Source organism: Sander lucioperca, chromosome 21, assembly GCF_008315115.2.
Source record: "Sander lucioperca isolate FBNREF2018 chromosome 21, SLUC_FBN_1.2, whole genome shotgun sequence".
Classification (NCBI taxonomy): domain Eukaryota; kingdom Metazoa; phylum Chordata; class Actinopteri; order Perciformes; family Percidae; genus Sander; species Sander lucioperca.
Genome location: NC_050193.1, coordinates 23,181,730 through 23,203,588, shown reverse-complemented (window position 1 = coordinate 23,203,588; position 21,859 = coordinate 23,181,730). Strand labels below are relative to the sequence as shown.

Sequence of the window (21,859 nt, the reverse complement as noted above, 5' to 3'; positions counted from 1 at the left end):
CACACCCCCACCCTCCACCTTGCCCCCCCCTCTCTCCTCCTCAATAGCATTTAAAGCTACAGACAGAAATGGCACATCCTAAGTAAAGCTCATTGTGGGACTGGCTCTAGTGGCTGTAATTCTGCACCAAGGCTGAATTTCGGGAAAGAGACTTCAGATACAGTTTTAGGGGACCACTAAGGCCTATATAAAAGCATCCAAAAAGCAGCATGTCATAGGACCTTTAAAAATTAATCTTTTTGACAAGTTATGACCCCTTACAAAATCAGTGTGCAGTTGTGTCTCCTTGTCTGTTCCAGATGTCTATGGGGCATATATGAGTTGTTGTCAGTTATACAGGAGAGAGATTTCCTAAACTTTCATTTAAAAGTTTAGAGGAAAGGAAACCTCTGGAATAAACTAGCGAACAGTAGGCTATAACCCTGTATTTAAAAGTAAAGCTCCACCTCGAGCAGATGCTGCGTTAGCATTGATGCATCAGTATCAACAATCTAATGTCATGTATAATAATATATCCGTCACAGAGGACATTTAACTTCAGAACAAGTACTTTTACTTTTGACACTTTAAATACATTTAGTTGATAATACTTATATACCTTTACTGAGGTAGGAGTTTGAATGCAGGACTTTTACTTGTAACATAAACATGCATCCCTTAAACACATTATTTTCATGGATAATGTGAATTTTAGCAGAACATTTGGAGGGCCAGTGTGATGTTGCATTTAGGTGCTTCTCGTCAACTTGTAAAGATTAAAACCAGATTATATGTACGAGGTGGCTGTGTATCAGGAGGTATTAATTGTTGGTTTGCTCTCCAGCTCCTCCTGTCCACATGTTGAAGTGTCCTTGAGCCAAACACTGAACCATTATTCCTCCCGAAGGCCATGCAATTGCTCTGCTGCTATCCATGTGTGCATAGGTAAATGAAAGGCCCTTTGTGAAGCACTCCTCTATGAAAGCACTACATTTACAGTAAAGCAGTCCATTTACTACCAATCACCTGTAAATATATCAGCCTGATTATGCTGTTAATGCCCCTTTTTCGGTGTTGGTGGTGTTGGTGGGAGGGGCGAGCAGATGCTACATCCTTTAGGATCCAGGGGCCTTATTTATCAACAGTGCGTAGAAAATGTTCTAAATTCTGTCTTACGAATGGAATTTATGTGCTTAAGTACAAAAAAAAATCTGTATTTATCAAAAGTGTGCAAGCCAATCGTACGCACATCAGTAAGTAATAAATCTTGATAAATCCCACCTGTTCTGAACGACCATGCTCGTTCATGATTAAGCCAAATGCATTCAGAAACGCCTCCAATTAACCATACATGGTAACAACCGTTTATATACTGTCTATGGTAACAACACATCCCTTTATCAACCACATTAATGTGTTTTTCCCTCATCGCAATAATGGCAAAGAGAGCAAAGAAGAGGAACTTCTCAAACAGAAATGGAGGTACTGCTAGACGAGGTTGAATCCAACCAACAAATATTGTTTGGTTCACTCAGTGCAGGAGGTATTACAAACAAAAGAAAAACTGCTGCATGGGAGTAGGTCACGAATATCACGACCCAAATCCAGCAGTACATTTTTGGGGAAGCGGTACCTACTAAAAAGCCACTCTGTGCCCTCGCCAAGCAGATCAGCTTTCAGGTCACAGCTGTCTTTTACCGGGTTTGACACCAATTAGGCAACTAGACAAATGACTAATTGAGTGTTTTTTAATTTAAGGAAACACAGGACATATGTGGATGTTGATTGCGTAATGCATACTGTGACACATTAGTGCTTTTTATTTGTAGAATATTATATTTGTACTAGATTCTGTTCTTAAGCATGACCAGAGCTGTGCTTATATTTACACACATTCCTAAGTGTAAATACAAGTTGGTAAATTCTACACTTTGCGTGGCAATGTTCTTACACATTACATACACACACATCTGTGTGTACGCACAGTTAATAAATGAATCCCCAGGCTATTAATTAGGACAGGGTCTACTTTAACTTTTATTTTGAAGGCTAACTTTACATACTTCTGGGTTTATTTTTGGCTGACTCTGGTTGCCCTTATGCAACTGGGCAATCCCTTAATAAACCAATTTCAGGGTTCCATAGAAGTAATAAAAACAGTATGAATTACTGTAGATTTTAGGAAGTCCTTATATAAAATACATAATTGGCCTTTCTTCATGTCCCCAGAAGGCCGTCATTATTCAGAGTAAGTTTAAACATCAAATCAGTGATGAGAAAAACAGATTTTATTGCGTGGGAGTTACACGTCTATGTTTAGCATTTAGACTTCTTGAGGACATTTCCTACAAACCTTTTTGTGGTATATAACATGACTACACTTGCAACACAAGCAGAAACCATTAGATTCATCAGCAGACCGGCCAACGAGCACTTTGCAAATAAATACCTGCTGTCAGACATGTCATGATGCAAATTATAAAACATTCCTGGGTGCCACCTGCAGCAGGTAAACATGAAGCAGCTTATAGTAAGTTCCCTGCTCCTTTGTGCAGTATATATGTGAATATTATGTGAAAACACTGACAGACTCACAGTCTTTTGGGCACCGGCGGCTTGATGAACGTGTGGTGCAAAGATTGGATGAGTCAGTGTTTCTGTTCAAAAGCACATTTTGATGCACCTGCACATCGAGTCTGTGAATGTGCACAGGCATAGTAAGTGCATCGCCTGGGGTGTTTTTTTTTCACAGCTGTATTGTGTAGTTGGCAGGAAACAGCCCGCTTTTCCCTCGCAGCTTCCCTTTCCACCAGGACGCGTCAGATCGATCCAACACCTCGATGATGTCACCCGTGCTGAAACCGAGTTCGTCGTCTTCTTCTGCGGTGAAGTCGTACAGCGCCTTCACCTGCAGCGTGGACGCCCTCTGTGGGACAGAAGAAAGAAAATTATCAATACCTCACAGATGGCTCAATAAATAAAAAATCTGGAGTGTTTTAGATGAGTTCAGTGTTTTTAAAACAGCCTTGTTAAAGTGTTTACCATTATTTATGATGATGATAAAAAATATTCTGTTGTTCTTATTAGAATCAGGTTTATTGCCAAGTAGGTTTTCACATACAAGGAATTTGCCTTGAATTGGAATTTAATATTTTGGTGCAGTAAGAGACAATAAAAACGACACAAAGCAAGTACTGCAAAAGTCAAGAAACATAAATGCTCACATGGAGTCACAGAATGTAGGTAACAAAATTCATATTTTGAGTGCATAAACTACAAATTTGAGGGAATACATTGGAATTTGACGAGATGAAACACTAATTATATTCTTCACAATTGTTTGAATTTTAGCAGATTAAGGAGAGAGGACAGCTGACCTGGGGGAGAGGCATGGTGTCAGATGTGCGACGGGGGGGATAGGCAGCTGCGACGGGGCTGTTTCTTCCTGTGTGACCGATTGTGTGAGCTCGCTCCTCCAGACCCGATCTCTTAGCCTGGAAAAGAAGGAAAAATACTTTATGTATCTGCTTTAGCTGAATACTGTAGACACTAGACAACTTTTCACGCTTACATTCACAACTATGGGCAATTTAGAGTCAACAATTAACCTGACCTGCAGCTTTTGGACTGTGGAAGGAAGCCGGAAAACCTAGAAAACATGCAAACTCTACGCAGATGGGCCTGTGAGGCAACAAGGCTAACCACCGTCCAAAATAGAAATTCGGATTTCAAAATATGTAATATGTACTGTATCCACATATTAAGCCAGTTGTGACATCTGAACATTATGTGTTGCAATTGAGAGTGCGTGAAAAACTAGTTTGCAAGGATGCAGAGCAGTCTAAACAATTGAAATAAAATAAAAGTAATGGATAAATCAACAAGCTAAAATAATAGATAAATGGTTGAAGTGTCCAAGTGGTATTACGAATGCAAACTTAACCCCAAACTTAAATCAACATAGTATAAATATATAAATATTGTGACAATATCTGCTTTTATATAATTTGATAGTGTTAATATTTCATCCAGTTCTAAAATCTTTTCCAATGAACACATTGGGGACATGACGAGTGTCAATGAGTAGGAAACATCAGACTAATAAAGGTTGAGAAGCAGAGGTAGAGAGAGAGTACCAGCTGGTTGTGAGGCTGGTCTGAAGCTCTGCGCGGTGAAGCAACGATGGCTGCAGCTGGGTTACGTTGCTCAGGCAAACTTCCCCTCTTCACCTAAAGGAAGGAAAAACACATGACGTAGATGACAGCCCTCTGTGACATTAGGAACTACAGTAGACAGTTGTCATTTCTATAACAGTATTTCTATAACTTCCTCAAAATACACAAACGGAGAAAACTGGTGTACAAATTTAACAAGAGTGCAAATTAGTGTTACAAACAGCAAGACGTCGATGACGAAAACATGTTGAATATTTAGAGCTGAAGTGAGAAGTTGATTCATTGATTAATTTGTTAATTGATTGACAAACAATTAATCAAAGACAATAATTTATTTAGGTTATTCATAAAGTGACATTATTTTAACAACATTTCCTCGTTACAGCATCTTCTTTTACATGCGTGAAGTGAATAACTTGATAGAAAAATAAAAAATAATGTTGTATGTTGGTATTTTTTAACATTTAATTAGTATGTTGGGTCTTCATCAGCAGTACCTTAACGCGATTCCTATAAGCTCACATTAAAAACATAACATAAAGCAGATATAGAAACTAAACTTTAGACCACAGAGATTTAGGTAGAAGCTCCAAACGTACTGAGAGCTGAACATACAGAGACTTTTAAAAACGTCCTTTTATAACACCTTTGATAATCGATTTATCATTTGAGTTATATAATTTTAAGCACAAATGTAAGAACAAAAACCCCACTGTTTCAGCTTCTTAATTATGAATGTTTTCTGGTTTCATTTGTCTTCTAAGATAATAAACTGTTTTTTTTTGTGGCAAAAACAAGATATTTGTAGACATCATTGTGGATGCTGGGAAATTGTACAGGGTGTTGTTTGCTATTCTTTTTTTAAACAAGTAATAGAACAAACGATTGATCGATTAATTGAGAGAATACCTGGTAGGTTAGTTAATTGCAGCCTTAAACGTGTCATCTTATATCATACTATTTGTCAACATGTTTGTTGATGCTGGCAAAGGGCTGTAGTAGTAGAAATCTCCAAACCGCAGAAACCCACCGAAGTAGGTCACTGTGGTGTGGCCTTTTGCGACATTAAAGGTCCTATGACATGCTGCTTTTTGGATGCTTTTATATATATATATATATATATATATATATATATATATATATATATTTATTTTATATATTTAGTGGTCCCCTAATACTGTATCTGAAGTCTCTTTCCCTGAAATTCAGCCTTGGTGCAGAATTACAGCCACTAGAGCCAGTCCCACAATGAGCTTTCCTTAGGATGTGCCATTTCTGTGTCTGTAGCTTTAAATGCTATTGAGGAGGAGGGGGTGGCCTTGACCAACTGCCATACTTTGCTTGTTTTCAAGCCATGATGTCTCTCTCTCTCATGGGCGGGCCAAATTCTCTGGGCTGGCAAAGCAGAGAAAGGGGAGGTAACCTTTCCCCTTATGACATCATAAGGAGCAAGATTCCAGATTGGCCCATCTGAGCTTTCATTTTCTCAAAGGCAGAGCAGGATACCCAGGGCTCGGTTTACACCTATCGCCATTTCTAGCCACTGGGGGACCATAGGCAGGCTGGGGGAACTCATATTAATGTTAAAAAACCTCATAAAGTTACATTTTCATGCCATAGGACCTTTAAGAAGTCTAGTTTAAGCAAGTTAACTGAACTATTTAAGGCGTGAAGAGAAATGTCTCTTACCGACTGGGTCGCGGAGGGGCTTTTAATGTCCGAGCTGCCATCGTTGAGGTAGATCTCCCTGGTTTTAGAGATGGACGTGCACTTGTAGAACTCCACCAGCTTGTTCAGGGAGGTGAACTTCTCAGACCACAGGAAGTACTGGCCTTTGTTGTCTTTCATCACTTTGAAGTGCTGAACGTCACTCTCATGTCTGAGGGAAGACAAAGCGTGTATTGTTAGTGTTATATTAGCGTCTGACGGCTCCTCAGGCTCCATCATTCCAGAGGATCAGCTGTTTCTTCGGCATTGGATTGTCCTCTGCTGGTCATTGTACAAAACTGTACAATGACTATGGTGGCCATAGTGGATATCCTCCGCGCATAGTGTAAGCAACAACGAAGAAGAGTAGAAAATAGAGTTAAAGTAAGCTGTAAAGTGTGCAGAAGGTTTTCACATAGGGCTGGGACGATGTGCTTTTGTCCTGATTTGATTCTTTCACGATTGGATTTGTATTGTGAGTTTCATTTATTGCGATTCGACTGCTTTGAGTATTGCGATTTTCTTTTCCTTCTTTAACAAAAACAAAAGTTGAATAATACACGTCCGGAGACAATATATCATGAGACAATTCTAAAAAATTTATTGTTTTCTAAAAAAAGAATGCACATCACATGTCAGTCAGTCAGTCTGACATTTATTTCATTTGTAAAGAAGTACATAACATGGATTTTCTGCATTTTCTGCTTTCGGTCTGTTTTGCCCGAAATGGATATGATGTAGTCGCCGTCAGTGATACCGTATAAACGGAAAATATGTAGATGAATCATTGGTAAAAAATGAAAAATATTGATTCACGGGAAAAGAATCATTAAAAAAAAAAGTCATGATACATAGGTGAATCGTTTGTTTTTTCCAGCCCCTAGTTTTCACTGGTGGTATGACTGACTGTAAACACTATGAGGTAAACTAACTGGAACTCGGCCTCCGTCTTGTTTACTCAAGCGTGCTCCTGCAGCTGTCTCCTGGTTGTAAATATGTGAAGTCTTGCAGAGTTTGCAGCACATCAGAGAAGCACAGAGGGCGAGATGATGAGTCACAGTTTACATCTTTTTTATATATATTGATGGGCGTCGAGGGGGAAACATTGGTTTTCTGTTTCTGACGGTTAAATCAGGCTCCATAAAGCGTAACTGATCTGAAGAGATTTCAATCACATTTGTATGTCTTAAAGCCCACACATCAACAACCACATTAGTAATTATACTCTAAACGACAAATCGTTTGAATGTTTTGCTGATGTCACTGAAAGAACTAAATCTCTCTGAAATCCGTTCTGTCAACACGTGATTGTTTCTGACTGCGAGCTGATCATCTAATCGCTAATAGATCTGATTGATTTTGTGTTTAGACGTCAGCTTTTTTATATAGGCAGCATGCACCTGATTCAACATGTTACTGTCTTGCTGTGAACACATGTGATTAGCACAATGCCACCACATGGCTAACAGGTAGCATACCAACTAGTTACAAATTAACATGAACTAATTCATTTTTCTGGCTGATAAGAAGCCGTGCTAAAGACAAGGACGTTTGTTCAGTCACAGAAATGTACATTTGGAGACGAAGCTAGCGTTACAAACAAATCCAAATCTTTTATCTGGAACTGACCTGATGAGTGCAAAGACCAGGGACAATTAATGTATGTTTTTGAACTTGGGTGCAATTAATTTACAGTGAAAAAATACGCTTGCAAGTTTTTCTTGAAGTTTCTGAGTTTTTTTTTTTTTTAAACACAGAGATCTTCACTCACTTGACAGAGATGGAGAAGTCTCCCGGGGAGCTCTGGCATCCTCGGATCACAAAGTCTCCCACACCTTTGTACCGGAGGACTTCCTCTGCAATGCTGCGACTGGCGTTCTCCTGAAACCACCTGATCTCACACACACACACACACACACACACGATATAATGCTGCTGCTTATCTGATGTAAAACACACATGCGCGCACACACACACACACACACACACACACACACACACACACACACACACACACACACACACACACACACACACACACACACACACACACACACACACACACACACACACACACACACACACACCTACAGCCAGTGTCACGTCTGCTGTAATTCCTCCAGAACAAGTACAGCTTTTTTTTGTCCACAAGCCCAAAAATGACAAACCTAGAATATTTGTGATTACAGTCTTGTTCCTGTACTTTGGAGTTTATTATAAAAAAAAAGTACTAATTAGTCTAATTGATACTGAATCGTAATTTACACAGGCACATACATACCGTGCCAGTCAAAAGTTTGGACATGCTTTCCCATTCAAGTGAATAAGTAAGCGTGTCCAAACTTTTGAATGGTACTGTAGTATAAATGTATGTGTGTTTAATCTGCATTCCTGTTAAAATTAGCAACTGTTCGCTGTGATATTTGGACATTCAAATGGTTTGCACAGGTAGATTTGTTCTCTCAAACGATGTATATGAACTGGCATCCGTCCAGTGCTTGAAAAGGAGTTTTACTGTATTGTCTCTAACCTTGGAGTGTGAATCTCAACGTAGTTTTGTGGTATGAATCCTTCCTGTCCGTTCAACTCGGCTTTATACCACTCGTCTTGTGGGCTTAAAATCTGATCAGAAAAAGTAAAGAAACAAGATATTGTTGCACAAGGGTAATGAAACATTTTGAAGCCATATCAAGAAAAGAAACCATCATCCACTGACCTTAAGTATATCGCCCTTTCTGAAGGTGAGCTCGTCGTCTGCTGTTGCAGTAAAATCATACTTTCCTCTGGCTTCCATCGGGACTGGCTGGAGTGTCCCAAAAGTTCAGCAAATGTAGAAAAGGAGCAAAGAGTCAATCAGGGAGTCCACGACAAGTGTTTCTAGGGAGGAAGAATTTTAAACGTTAATATTAAAATCTGTAGTTTTCTCTAATACAGCTTTTTTTAAGTTATGATTCATATTGCAGTACAATATATATCTGAAACAAAAGGAATATCCTACAGGCAAAACATCTCATTGCTTAAAATGGAAGAACATTAATAGACCAAGGATAGGCGGATGGTTAAGAGAGAACGCAACAAATATGTTGTTGGAACATTTACTGTTAAAGGCACACAATGCTTTTGTATGGAGTCACTTTATTCCTCTAAAATATGGCGATGTTGGTAATGGAAGGGATGTGGAGGATGACCGGAGGATGAACGAATGATCAAAGAGACAGAGCAGTTGGTTGAGTGTTTGGGGTGTTGGGGGAGCATAAAGTCTTTATTTATCTATTTAGTTAAATTATATTTTGATTAGTTTCTTTTGTATATTGCTGTAGTTGTTTTCATTATTAGTAACGTACAATGTGTTCGAGAGGGGAGGTTATGCTAAAAGGGTTAGAGGGGGGCGAGTTTTTCATGTTACCTCTCCTCGGTTCAGCTTTGTTTATCAGTGTTTTAAGCCCCCAACATCTCTTTCCAGGCAGCGCTGCCTGGAAGGCACTGGGGTTAGGCAATGGTTATGGTCATGGTTAGGGTTAAGGTTAGGGTTTGGGTTAGGTGCCTTGAAGTCAATGGTCGCAGCGCTGCCTTGAAGTCGATTAGCCAATGGTTATTGTTATGGTTATGGTTATGGTTAAGGTTAGGGTTAGGTGCCTTGAAGTCAACGGTCGCGGCGCTGCCTGGAAGGAGACGTTGGGGGCTTAAAACAAAATTAATAAATAATAATAATAAATCGAGCTTCAGCTTTCTAACGTTTATTCATGCCTACTGAAAAATGTACTGTACTATTGCCTATGTCAATGGTTCTCAAACTGGGGGCGAGGTCATTTCTGGGAGTCGCCAGATGGTTGGGGAGAAAAAAAAAAATGAAATAACATATTCTAGACTGGGGAATGGTTTTTACATTACTGTGAGAGTTTGGTACATTTCATGTGTTATATTCAGAGCCTCATTTGTAAATCAAGAGGTCCTGGAACACGGAAAGGGGTCTGAAGGCGGGTCAGGGGGAAAGAAAAAGTCCTAAACGCATCAAAAATCCACAGAACCTGGAGCACATTGGACATGGCTCGGTGCTAGCTGCTAAACTAAAAAACTAAACTAAACTGTCATTATTTGTTTACATGTATTAATCAGAGCATTCACACACGCGATTCACTCAAAATCTAACACCAACCTCATTGTTGTGGGGGTCACGACTCAAAAAGTTTTAGAACCACAGTGGTCTACGTTTTAGTTGTTGCTGTTGTCTTCGTAGGGTGCAGTTGGGAAGTACTGTCATTGTTATTATCAATGTAATGTTGTTGTAGTGAGGGAGGTAAGGAGGTAATGTTATATAAGTGTTAAAAACTCTCTGATTTCCATTCTAAACAAGCAGCTTCAGAGTGCGTGTTAGAGAGCAGAGAGACATCTCTATCTCTGAGATGTCAGCATTCTGATTAGCCCTGAGTGATACTTAATAGCTGCGGTTTGAAGAGAGTCACAAGATTAGTTTTCGGAAGTCACAAGATGATTATAAAAACAGAAATGATTATATTTCTAAAGTTTTGAAAAACGCCTTTGACTCTCAGAACAATCAATGAAATGGCCAGTTTAAGGAACATTTTGCGGTCATAGTCGTATCTTAACAAAACAGAACTGTATCTCCCAGCCTCTCTTGCTTGAGCAATTAGTCAAATCAAAAACTTTATTTATACTGCATCTTTCATACAGATGCAGTCCTAAATGTTTTACATGCCACAGACAAACTACTAAAAGTAAGTCCTTTGACATTTTGGGGGAAATATACTTCTGTCTACTGACAGTTAGATAAGAATATAAGTCACTCTCATGTCTGTACGGTAAATATGAAGCTACAGACAGCTGGTAATCTTAGCACAAAGACTGGAAACAGACAGAGGGAAACAGTAACCAGCAGCACCTCTAAAATCCATTAATTCACTAATATTATTTTTTTAATCTGTACAAAAACCAAAGTGCAAAAATGGCACATTGCAGTTTATGTGGGATATAAGCCGGCACTGCAAATCTAACTCCCTGCAAGAAAGAAATTTCCCAAAATGTCCAACTATTCTTTTAATCCTTTAGACCGTAGAGAAATAAACAGTAAAATGGTGATACAGGGCTCCAAACTAACTTTTTACACTAGGAGCACAGTGGCCCCCAACTGAAAATTTAGGGGCGCAACCAGAAAATTTAGGGGCACACACCGTAAATCAACATGCTAACCAAATATTCACATTTCTACAAATTTCCACTGTATTACTAATAAATACTTTGATAATAGATGCAGAAATTACAATGTGCTGTTTTCAAATTCAGTGTCACTTTTGAAGATGCAACATAGGTTAATCAACAGCACCATCGCTGTCATGAAAAAAAAAAAAAAATAAAAAAAAAAAAAAAAAAAAAAATATATATATATATATATATATATATATATATATATATATATATATATATATATATATACCAGCTCTAGTCTACAATTACAATGAATTCAACTTAAAATTAAACATGCATTGTTTAGGCTACTACTGAACCAATATCGGTACCGATACCTGAAATTTGGTTCCGTTACCCAACGGTACCTTTTTTTTGGTACTTTCCCTCTATAATTCCAAAACAATTATTTCAGTTGTAAAAAATATTGTCAAACCTATATATCCTATGTACTTAGAACAGTATGTTATTTTATTAGAATATGTTACACTCTAAATAAATTAAACAAAAATAAAAATAAAACCCCTCCCTCTCTCCTCCCAAACCCATCCCTACAACCTATTAAATTGAATAATTATTCATTTCTTACTCACTGTAACTTTTATTCTTGTATTTATATATTCTTTTTTAGCCTGTTTTATTTTCATCATGACCGTTTTTAACTGCTCTTTAATTTTTCATGTAAAGCACTTTGAATTGCCTTGTTGCTGAAAGGTGCTGTAGAAATAAAGTTGCCTTGCCTTACATCCTCAGCCTGTCAGTCATTCACCAGGGCACAGAACCACTGTTGTGCCTGCTTAGGAAGTGTAACGTCAACAGCACCGCGACCGCTTTCGGCTCTCCATTAATATCATATCACAGCAAACGCTGTCTGCGTGAAGTTTTGAAAAACTGTAACCACACTTGAAACCACTTTATCGGCATTTCCGTGACTCACTGTGACTTCAACAAAACTGCAGAGCCGACGTAGTTTGCACCGTCCGCAGCTATGAGTGTGTGTGTTTGTGTCAGAGCTCCGCTCTCTGTCCATTTTCAGAGAGGACAGATAAGCTTGAGCTTACGCGCTCTCAGGTACCAAAATTTCGACGTTTAACGTGTAAAAAAGGGGGCAAATGTACTGGTCGCACATGTGACTGGATGTAAAATTCAGTCGCACACTCTCAAACTTTGGTCGCAAAATGCGCCCATTTGGTCGCAGTCTGGAGCCCTGTGATATATTAACCGTTAGGTGCTTTTCAAATACAGGAACTTTCCGCCACAACTCGAAACCTTCTGTTTTGACCGTCGCTGATGAACACACACAGCACAGCTGCTTCAACTCGCCTGCCGCTAATTTAAATAATGAATCCCCACCCGAAAGTCATTCACCAACAAATATGTTGACAGTATTTCATTCTACATAGTGACGTTATTCATGTTTGGGGTCAATAACCTGTTTGATTCTCTTTAAAGAAAATTGTTAAAAAAACTCCAATTACAGATAGCCTATCTTAATGATCTTATTTGGGATTTGGGAAAGTAATAAATAAAAAGGATCCAAAGCACAACATTAGGGTTAATAACAATGAACAAAGTTAAATAAAACACATTAAAATCATAAAATACATGTAGATACAAAGGTGCTTATTTAATGATTCAAATAATTAGTTAACAAAGTGCATGTGTACAGGATTCGTATAAGTAGATATAGCCTAGAGTTGATTTTAAACATTTCTAACACAAAAGTCCAGTCAAATCTGCGCCAGCCGCATGCATGTATAGGCTAGTGGACTAGTGGGTATATAGGCTAGTTTATCAGACTTCTGTTTTTTTTTTTTGGGAATATGATGAGAACAGGATGTTGACTGAATATAAACATTAAACACAAACAGCAACGTTATTTGCAGGCCACCAGGAAGTGTGTAAGGCTTTGAAGCCAGTTTGACATAGCAATCAAGTACAACTTCTGTGTCCGTCACGTGATGCCTTGGGGCCCAAAAATACTTTTCACCATAGAGTTACATGGCGGAAGACACTTATACAAATCAGTGGATACATTTTTTTAACATCACAACCCCCCTAACAAATGACTCGTTTTGCTATCAGTAATTTGATACATTCGATAACATTTGGAAAGTCCAAAAGAGGCGCACGATTAAAGCTGGCTCGGCCGGCGAAGGTCAATAGTGCGCCTGCTCTGTGGGCCCACAGTGCTGAAGCGGCGCCAATCATCCGGGTAATTTTACGGGAAATTTTTTGGCTTCATGCGCCACTGAGCAACTCTCAGAGGAATGAATGGGGCTCCACTTTGAACACTGTATCCAGTTCTTTACATCCATAGTTATTCCACTCCATTTTATACATCAGTTCCTGATAATTACACAGTATGTGGTCATACTGCATGTGACACAGCAATCGGGTTGCCAGCTCTCGATATAAATAAAGGACATGGACATGATGTGGAGAGAAAAGGAACTGGAAAAAAATCATTTGTTATCTATTTTAAATTAGGAAGAGTCACAAAAGCCACTACCTCATTTGCTAACTGCTTACCTACTGCTAACTGCTTACCTACAGATAAGAGCACTGGAATGTAGAGTTAAACACATCATTAGTGAAAATGTAATTCTTCAATTTACAGAATTAAACTTTTGAAACACGGATCAAAAGTCGAATTAAAACTACAGCCAAGATTTGAATCTCATGACAGCATTATTTTGTATCTTGGGTGTTACCTTTGGTTATTTTCCCACGGACTTGAATACAATGTTCACTCTGTTTGTGGTTACTGAGTGAAGGATGTGGTGCGTTATCGTGAATTAAACTGGATCTACCTTCGCTTCACTCATGCAGCTGTGCTTTGCAAGCTACAGTTCAACTTTCTTCTTTGAACTCAAGTACCTTAGGAGTGGATATAGTGCTCTAAAATGCCCACTGTATTCCCTTTACCTATGGGGCAAACAAAAATCCCTTAATAAAAAAAAATTCATCATCTTATAATCAACGCTTAAAATAAACTTACATTTCTGAATAAACTTCAATCTTTTTGAGGGTAGGCAGACCTCTTAAACAGCCCTCAAATTTACTGAGGTGTTAAAACCTTTAATCACAGTAAATTAAACCAGTTATTCCAAAGCAGGCGGTACTTTTGCAATTGCTTTAGCTAAAGGTAATGGATAAACAGTTCAGTTAGCTTAAAGTAATGGATAAATGGTTAGCTAAAAGTAATGGATGAACAGTTGAAACACTTACCTAAAAGTAATGGATACACAGTTAGCTCAAAGTAACAGATAAACAGTTAAAATAGTTTTCTTAAAGTCATAATATGTAGTGAGTATCAGTAACTATTTGTACACAGCATTCAAATTTGCCCGTCCTTCCTCCTCCCCCGGCAGAGAACGAATGCAGCAGTGGTCGAGTGAGCTAGAGAGTGAATCAAGAGAGGGACGAACAACACAGTGAATCAGAGAAATAAAACGCTCTTTTCTGATTGTTTCATGGCAGTTACGTTCGACAGGACAAATTAACACACACTTACCCACACACACCTCCGCAGGAAGGTGCAGCATTGTCAGATTATGAGTCAACGCAGAGATTCATCACCTGTGTTTCTGTGCGTCTGTGTCAGGTAAACTTGTGCGTCGATATGAGATGCTAAAACCTCTTGACTGTGCTTTTATTTTTTTAAATTCTATGATTCTTTCACACATATTGAATGGCTTGACCACATGGTCCTAAGCTCACCAGACATCAGTTAAGACCATAGAGTGTCTTTATAACCGAGCCTTGAAAGTCCTGGACAAGAAGAGAATAAGGTACCATCACTGCCAAATTCTAAGCAAACATAAAATTTTAAGTTTTGCCAATTTTATCTCCCTGCATTTTGTTAAATTGGTCTTCAAATGCCTAAATAACGCTGCTCCCCCTCCCCCTTTGCAAAACAATAACAAAACAGCAAAGTGGTACCAGAACCACCACCCGAGCAGCGTTAAAAGGCAATTGTAGCATCCCTTTCTGTAGTACATCATTTTCCCAAACTCCATTTTCAGTAAAAGGGGCAAAATTATGGAACTTTCTGCCAGAGCACTTGAAATGTATCCCAACATTAGCCACCTTTAAAAAAAATACCAAATTGTGGCTAATTCGGTAACAATCTTGCTCTCATATTTAGTTTTTACACTGTGCTCTCTTTGTATACTTTTCTTCCTTTTTCATTTCATTCCATCTTTGTTGTATTTTTAATAATAATGTAAATCTGTATTTTTATTTTTAACCAAAAGCCCTACTAGGGACAAGTGTCGTGAATTAGCTTCGGCTAAAAACACTATGATACATACATCAGATGACTGTTGAAGCTTATCTATGTTTTTTGTATCTGTCCCTATCTAAATAAACCTTTAATAATAATGCTGAGGGGCAAAGCAGCGGTTAGGAATGAGAATAGGCTGCACAACCTGCACACTGTTATTGGCTGGGGGTTACACACCCACGTGCAGGTTTGGGAGTAACCCTGTTGCTGTATTCAATGGTTGAGATGACTGCAGAGACAGATACATTTGCAAGATGGACATTATTTTCAGGAGTTATTACGCTGCGTTGAAGCGAGCTGTCCTGTTACTGTTCACGTGGTCAGAGCCAGAACCAGAGACGGTACGTCAGCACAGACATATATAAACATGTCGAGAATTAATGTTTTGTCTCTATTTTTATAGCTTTAGTTACTTTGCATATTCATATTAATTATACAAAATAGTATGAATAATCTATGATGTATTAAAGTGGATAAAGAGGAGACTTTATTGATCCAGTGGTGAAATTCACAAGCTACCTGCCAAGTCAAACTTCCGCTGTTATTTTGGTGAAAGTAACTCAAAAGTAATGCAAAAGTAGTGTAAAGCATTACAATTCAGAGACAGTAATATTGTAATATTACAAATTACTCTCAACTGACAGTAACTAGTAATCTATAATGTATTAGATTTTGGAAGTAACTTGCCCAACACTGCCCATGTTAGGCCACGAGGCTCTTTGCTGATGCCCCAAAACGTCCCGCACTAACTAAAACAAGAAGAGAAAATACAGGCAGGGGGCAGGGTCTCTGCAGAAAGAGACGCTGCCATACATTTCTGGGTCATAAGTGATGATTGAGAGAGATTACTTTTGTATTAGTTTATACATTATTATTTTTTGAAATATCCTACCTATAAAGTAATTGATAGACCTAAATGGTTGAAATAAGTAGCTAAAAGTAATGGTTTGTAAATGGTTAAAACGCAGCTTCTACCACTCCAAGTGGTAGTAGCTACTACAAATACAAACTTGACCAAAGTGACCTAAACTTCGACAATTCAATTGCATAAAAAAAGGTCTTACACAGGTGTGATCATAAACTCTGACTGACAGAACCAAACTTCGAAATTGTACCTGTTGTTGTTCAAACATTGGAAATAGTGTCATCAAGTCATTTTTTGGTTCTTTCATGGTCTAATAAAGCATCGCATATTGGTGTGATTTCCCTCATTCTCACTTATTCAACACACATTTCACGTTAATCTTGATATGAAAAGTTGAAGGTGGTTTTAAAGTATAGAGAAATCATGTTCTTTGTTCACACTTTTATTACATGAAACAGCCTAGTTCTCAATCAAGTCTCAACTGCTGACTATGTGTTAAAATGCAGAAATAAATAAAGGGGAAATCAAGTAGGCACCAATTTTAGCACAGCAAGCTGTTCCTGCATGACTTCATGAAAACAAATCTCATCTTTAATTTGTAACTCGTGCCTTTCCTGCTTCAGTCAACATATAATGACTGATGTTACAATTATCTCCCACATGATAACAGCAAGAACTCTTTGAGAAGTAAAGCAAGCTGGACAGGACGCCATTGTGGATTCATTGACAGTAATTGTTCTACTATGTAACCACAAAAGCATGTGACAAGTGGTTTTCTTGTGTTTGACTCTCCTTAAAAGATTTATTGTGCTTGACTTATATTTGAAATATTGTTCACTTACTTTACAGACAAATATGACATGCTAATTACTGACATACAGTAGACGAGGGTCATTATTATTATTATTATTTTAAATATGGATTAATGTGCCAATTATTTTCTCTATTAATAATACTTTTGTTGGTCAAACAAATGTCTGAAATGTCTTGTTTCGATGACCAACTGTCAAAAACAGTTACTTCCATCATCAATTACTCAGCTAATTATTTTCTAGATTTATCAATTAATTATTTGTCTTCAAAGGTCACATTTTGTCATTTCTGTGAAGATATTCAGTACACTGTTATAGATGACAAAGAAAACCAGCAAATATTCACATTTGAGAAGCTGAAACCAGTGAATTTGTCGGCATCTTTGTTTAATCATAACAATTAAATAAACAATTAATTGGTTACAAATTATTGCCGATTAATGTGTTCTGTAGACTGACGATGTGAGAAAGTTGATTAGTGTCTTTTTGAGTGTATATGAAAGGCTTTGAAGGTATGTTTGATGACACAAAGGTTCATATCATGCAGTTTCTTAATGCCATTTTTTTTTTAAATGCAATTCATACTTTCACTTGCAATAAGTATCGGTTGCAGTGTTGCATTTGCATTGCCAAATGCAAGTGTGCAAGTTTCACTACTTAAAGTGAAGCGTTTATCTCATTTTGCACCTGCATCGTGAACTGCACGGTCTGTGAGCAGACTGCCATGATGCAAAAGTTATTCTGAATCAGAGAAGAAGCAAAATTGAGAAGCAGCTAAAACTGTTTATTTGATTCCTTTTTCTGGAACAATCACACTGTTGTTCTCCATCTTTGAAACATGTTTCACCAGTGGAGCAACATTGAGATCCTTTACTTTTAACATTAACTTAAAAACTTAAGTAAACTTAAAAAAAAAAAATTGCATTTCAAGTTAAAGTCCTGCATTGAAAATGTCACCGAAGTAAAAGTCTGTAAATATTAATAGCATAATTTAACAGTACAAAATACTTGCAAGTTTTTCCTGCATAGAGATGGTTTTGGCGCCCCCAAAAGAGGTTTTTAGCCAGCGCCAAAGGAAAATCACAAGCGCCAAAACGTGTGATTTTCAGCAGCCAGTCTCCCTCTAATCCACAGCCACTAGTCTATATACTGTACACATGCGGCTGCCGCTGATTTGACTGGACCTGAATGCTCTGCTGTGAAGCTAGTGCTAATGGGATCACATGTCCATATACGTGTTGTTTTCACGGAAGGGATCGCCCCGCTTCCCAGCATTGCACGCTAGTGGGCTTGCCATCAGTTTCTCAAAAATGACCACTGACAAGCAAAGAAAAAAGTCTACACCCTCCTACCACCGCCATGGCTGCCCCCAATTGGACGAACACGTCACGTAGGTCTTTCTGCTCCCTTATTTCCAAACCGACCATAATGGCGGCTCATTTGGAATACGATCTCTTATTTTACAAAAACTTTTCATCGAAACGTGTTTCTGAAAACATTTTAAGCGAGAAATAGGCTATGCAGTTACTGAATCTGTCTTCATTTCAGATCGACAACGGTCAGTTCAAAAGGTTTTCGTCAGCTTTTGAGAGGCGTTGAGCCGGCCGCTCCTAATTTGCATGAAGTTGCCTGGATTCAATGTGCAAATGAGGAGCGGGCAACTCGATGCCCCGCTTCTCCAAAGTACCCACGACCCTAGCCCACAATGCATTGCATGGCTGCTACCATAGAAGTGAATGGGTAGCGTGGAAATGATGCTGACAATGGTCACACTCTCCCAATGGCCACGCTGTCCTAGAGACTGGCAAAGAAACCGCTGCTGTCAGCCTTCCGCCGGAGCTCGACTGCTGTCTGTCCGCACGACGGCCAGCGCTGCCATCTATCAGTGTTAAATTGAGACAGTTTCATAACCTGTGAAAACGTCTTGTAGTTGCCTAAAATAGTAGTCCAGTTCCTGTGTTTTGGTTCAGTTGGTTTTAACACCTGATGCGAGCCTTACGGTAGTACGCATGAAGACCACAGTTTTGAGCGCATTACCGGCATTGCCTCCGTGAAACAAGCTGCAGAGCCGCCCGCGTCCCGCTCCATCTCTCTGCTGAGCCCGTTCACATAACAGCGGCAGTAAAACTGTATTTCACACTATGATGGTTCAATTTACAATTAATCCGCGGTTCACATGCATACCGAACCATAGGGGCGGTCCGTTACACTACTACTGTATATTCAACATCACTGACAATTTATTGATCAATAGAATGTATTTCAAAATAGAAAACATTACATTACGTTTTGTATTCATAACACAACTGCATTATAGTACAAATTAGCTACAACAGTGATAGTTACCTTATGTGAGTCACTCCTAAATCTTTCAACTTAGCAGCAAAATGTGCTGCTTGGGGAAAAAGTTACTTTTATGCCCTGTCATACTATTCAAATGAACTGGACTTTGGGGTCAAGTGTAGATGGATCCCTTACTGCATTATATTCCATTATATTTAATACTTCAAATTATTACCTGGCACCAGAATTTTGTGTTTTCCTTGACATAAATTGAGACGTTTTGACCATAAATTAGTGCCTGGAAATTTATCAGAATGCAGGAAATAAAGTCAAATTATTATATACATTATACGATTCATCGTTTCGTCTATGAAATGTGAAAAAAAAAATGCTTATTACAATTTCTCAGGGCATGAGGTGACATCTTCATATTGCTTGCTTTGTCCGACCAAAAGTCCAAACTCTAAATATATTTACTGTACAATAATGTATGGCAAAGAAAAGCTGCAAATTGGCACAGGGAAGTAGAGAATGTTTGGCATAGTTGCTGATTATTTTTCTATCAATCGACTAATCAACTTATCAATCTTTTCAAATTTTTTGCATGGTCAAAAGAAGTATACGTTTGGGCTTTGGGAAAGCTTAACAGGCATTTTGAACTATTTTCTGACACGTTAACTAACTCTTAATCTCACAGCTAATGACTGAAATAGTTGCAGCAGTAAGTTTTCTTACACCCCCGGCTGCAGACGGAAGGGTGTAGACCATGTTTGCAGTGCAGAGGAGGATGTCTGACATGAGGTTGGCTCACAGAGCCCAAACAGCATACTGACCTCTCACACTGATGTCTGACCTGTCTGTGACAGACATGCAGGGATCTCAACTGACTTACACATAAATGACTAGGGCTGTACAATATATCGTCATCGCAATATCAACTGGCGCAATGAACACATCGCGAAAGGCAGTGATATACTGCAAAAGACACTCAGACATTTTTAGTTTTAGTTGCAAGACAATATCAGTAAGTAATCTCATATCGTGCAGCCCTATAAAATACAACATATTTTTCTGAACTAATGAGATTATGAATGAGTTTGATCAGTTAGGACCTCTTCTAAACCTGTTGCACACCAATAATAGCCTAAAAAAAAACACTTCCCCAAATCAAGGTGAGTAAAAGCATGCAACTGAGGAACAAACAAGCCAAAACAGACAGTGAGATCCAGTAAATGAACATTATAATGAAGTAAATGAAATTAAGATTTAACCTGTGTTTACCTGGGTATAAGAAAGTAACTGGTGTGCAGCCTGCTTGAGGTGTCCATTATTGGCTCTAACTACTTTTAAAAGTCAGATTGTCATGTTTAATGTGGTTTTAGCTGTAATAGATGCAGCAGATATTTCCGTAAGGGTTTCATTCAATTAAAAATGACATATATTATAAAATAAATAAATAAATACAGTCAACATTTTGTGCAACGTTCAGCAATTGAGAAGTGAGAAAATGAAAGAAAGAGAAAGAGGAAGAGAACTGAGCTGTTACTAAGATTTATATATATATTTCTTTTTTTCTTTTTTTTTTTTTTACAAGGAAGTGATAGTTAATCAACATTTTTCTTCTTACCTTTCCTCCTCTCCGGAGTGGACTTCAACTTGTGGGGAGTTTATTCTAAGGCTGGCCTCTTCTTCTTCCGAAGTGTGAACACAGTAGCATATTTGTAGGCTCAAAATATCTTTGCATAAACAAATAATAAGTCCTGGTTTGGGTGAGGGACGTTTTCTTGCTCCGTTGACTGGATGAACTCGAGTAAAGACGGATGATTTATGAGCTCCGTGTGTCTCTGCTGTGCGGACGTCGCTCTGATGCCGCTGCGTGACGAGAAGACCGCCTATGATAAAAGTACCAGCCACGGAGTGTGTCGAATGTCACTTCCGTCCTAATTTTCAAAATAAAGCTCCACTTGTTGCAACATTTTAAGCAAATTTCCAAGTCTGAAATATGTAGTAGTTCGATATTTTTGGGAAATTATTCGCTGTCTTGCCGGCAGTTAGATAAGCTTGATAACTCATACCTCTCCCTCGCCTTATTCATTTTATTATACATATTTTCACCTAAATTATTAAAGTGCTCATATTATGCTTTTTGGCTTTTTCCATTTTCTTTATTGTGTTATATATCTTTTTGTGCACGTTATAGGTTTACAAAGTGAAAAAGCCCAAAGTCTACCAACGGCTCTATTGTACTCCAGCCTTTACTTCAGAGACAAACGTGCATCACTTTGTAACATACGTTATAATGCTCGCCTAGCTGCTAGCGTGGCACGCCCTCATACTCTGCTTCTGACTGGCTAGTAGTCCTTACCTAGGTACTGCGCATGTGCGACTCCCAACGCGCATGTGCGACTCCCAACTAATGCCGCGTTCTATTTACTTCGCAACTCGGTTTTTACCATAGACTGTATATATTAGTGGACAGCGCATCCGGTTCAGCAAAATGCGGCAAATGCGGAAGTGCCTTAAACCTGCATTCTATCTGAATTCCAGC

At 38.5% G+C, this 21,859-nt stretch overlaps 1 protein-coding gene across 1 annotated transcript; it reads right to left on the bottom strand.

The window, feature by feature from the left end:
- Positions 1 to 2,245: 2,245 nt before the first annotated feature.
- grap2a (GRB2 related adaptor protein 2a) lies at positions 2,246 to 21,209 on the bottom strand. The gene is made up of 8 exons (XM_031319027.2): positions 20,939 to 21,209; positions 8,578 to 8,738; positions 8,392 to 8,483; positions 7,633 to 7,752; positions 5,844 to 6,033; positions 4,116 to 4,208; positions 3,357 to 3,473; positions 2,246 to 2,905 (listed from the first exon to the last, which is right to left on the bottom strand). The coding sequence occupies exons 2-8, from the start codon at positions 8,653 to 8,655 to the stop codon at positions 2,726 to 2,728; spliced, it is 870 nt and encodes a 289-aa protein (XP_031174887.1). The 5' UTR covers positions 8,656 to 8,738; positions 20,939 to 21,209; the 3' UTR covers positions 2,246 to 2,725.
- Between the last annotated feature and the right edge of the window lie 650 nt (positions 21,210 to 21,859).

What these genes read in the sequence shown, in the direction of transcription:
- grap2a (XM_031319027.2), bottom strand. Translation starts at nt 8,655, where the DNA reads ATGGAAGCCAGAGGAAAGTATGATTTTACTGCAACAGCAGACGACGAG. An exon ending in GAAAGGGCGATATACTTAAG is followed by an intron (nt 8,484 to 8,577) that starts GTCAGTGGATGA and finishes TTTTCTGATCAG; the next exon opens with ATTTTAAGCCCACAAGACGA. An exon ending in ACACCATGCCTCTCCCCCAG is followed by an intron (nt 2,906 to 3,356) that starts GTCAGCTGTCCT and finishes TCTGTCCCACAG; the next exon opens with AGGGCGTCCACGCTGCAGGT.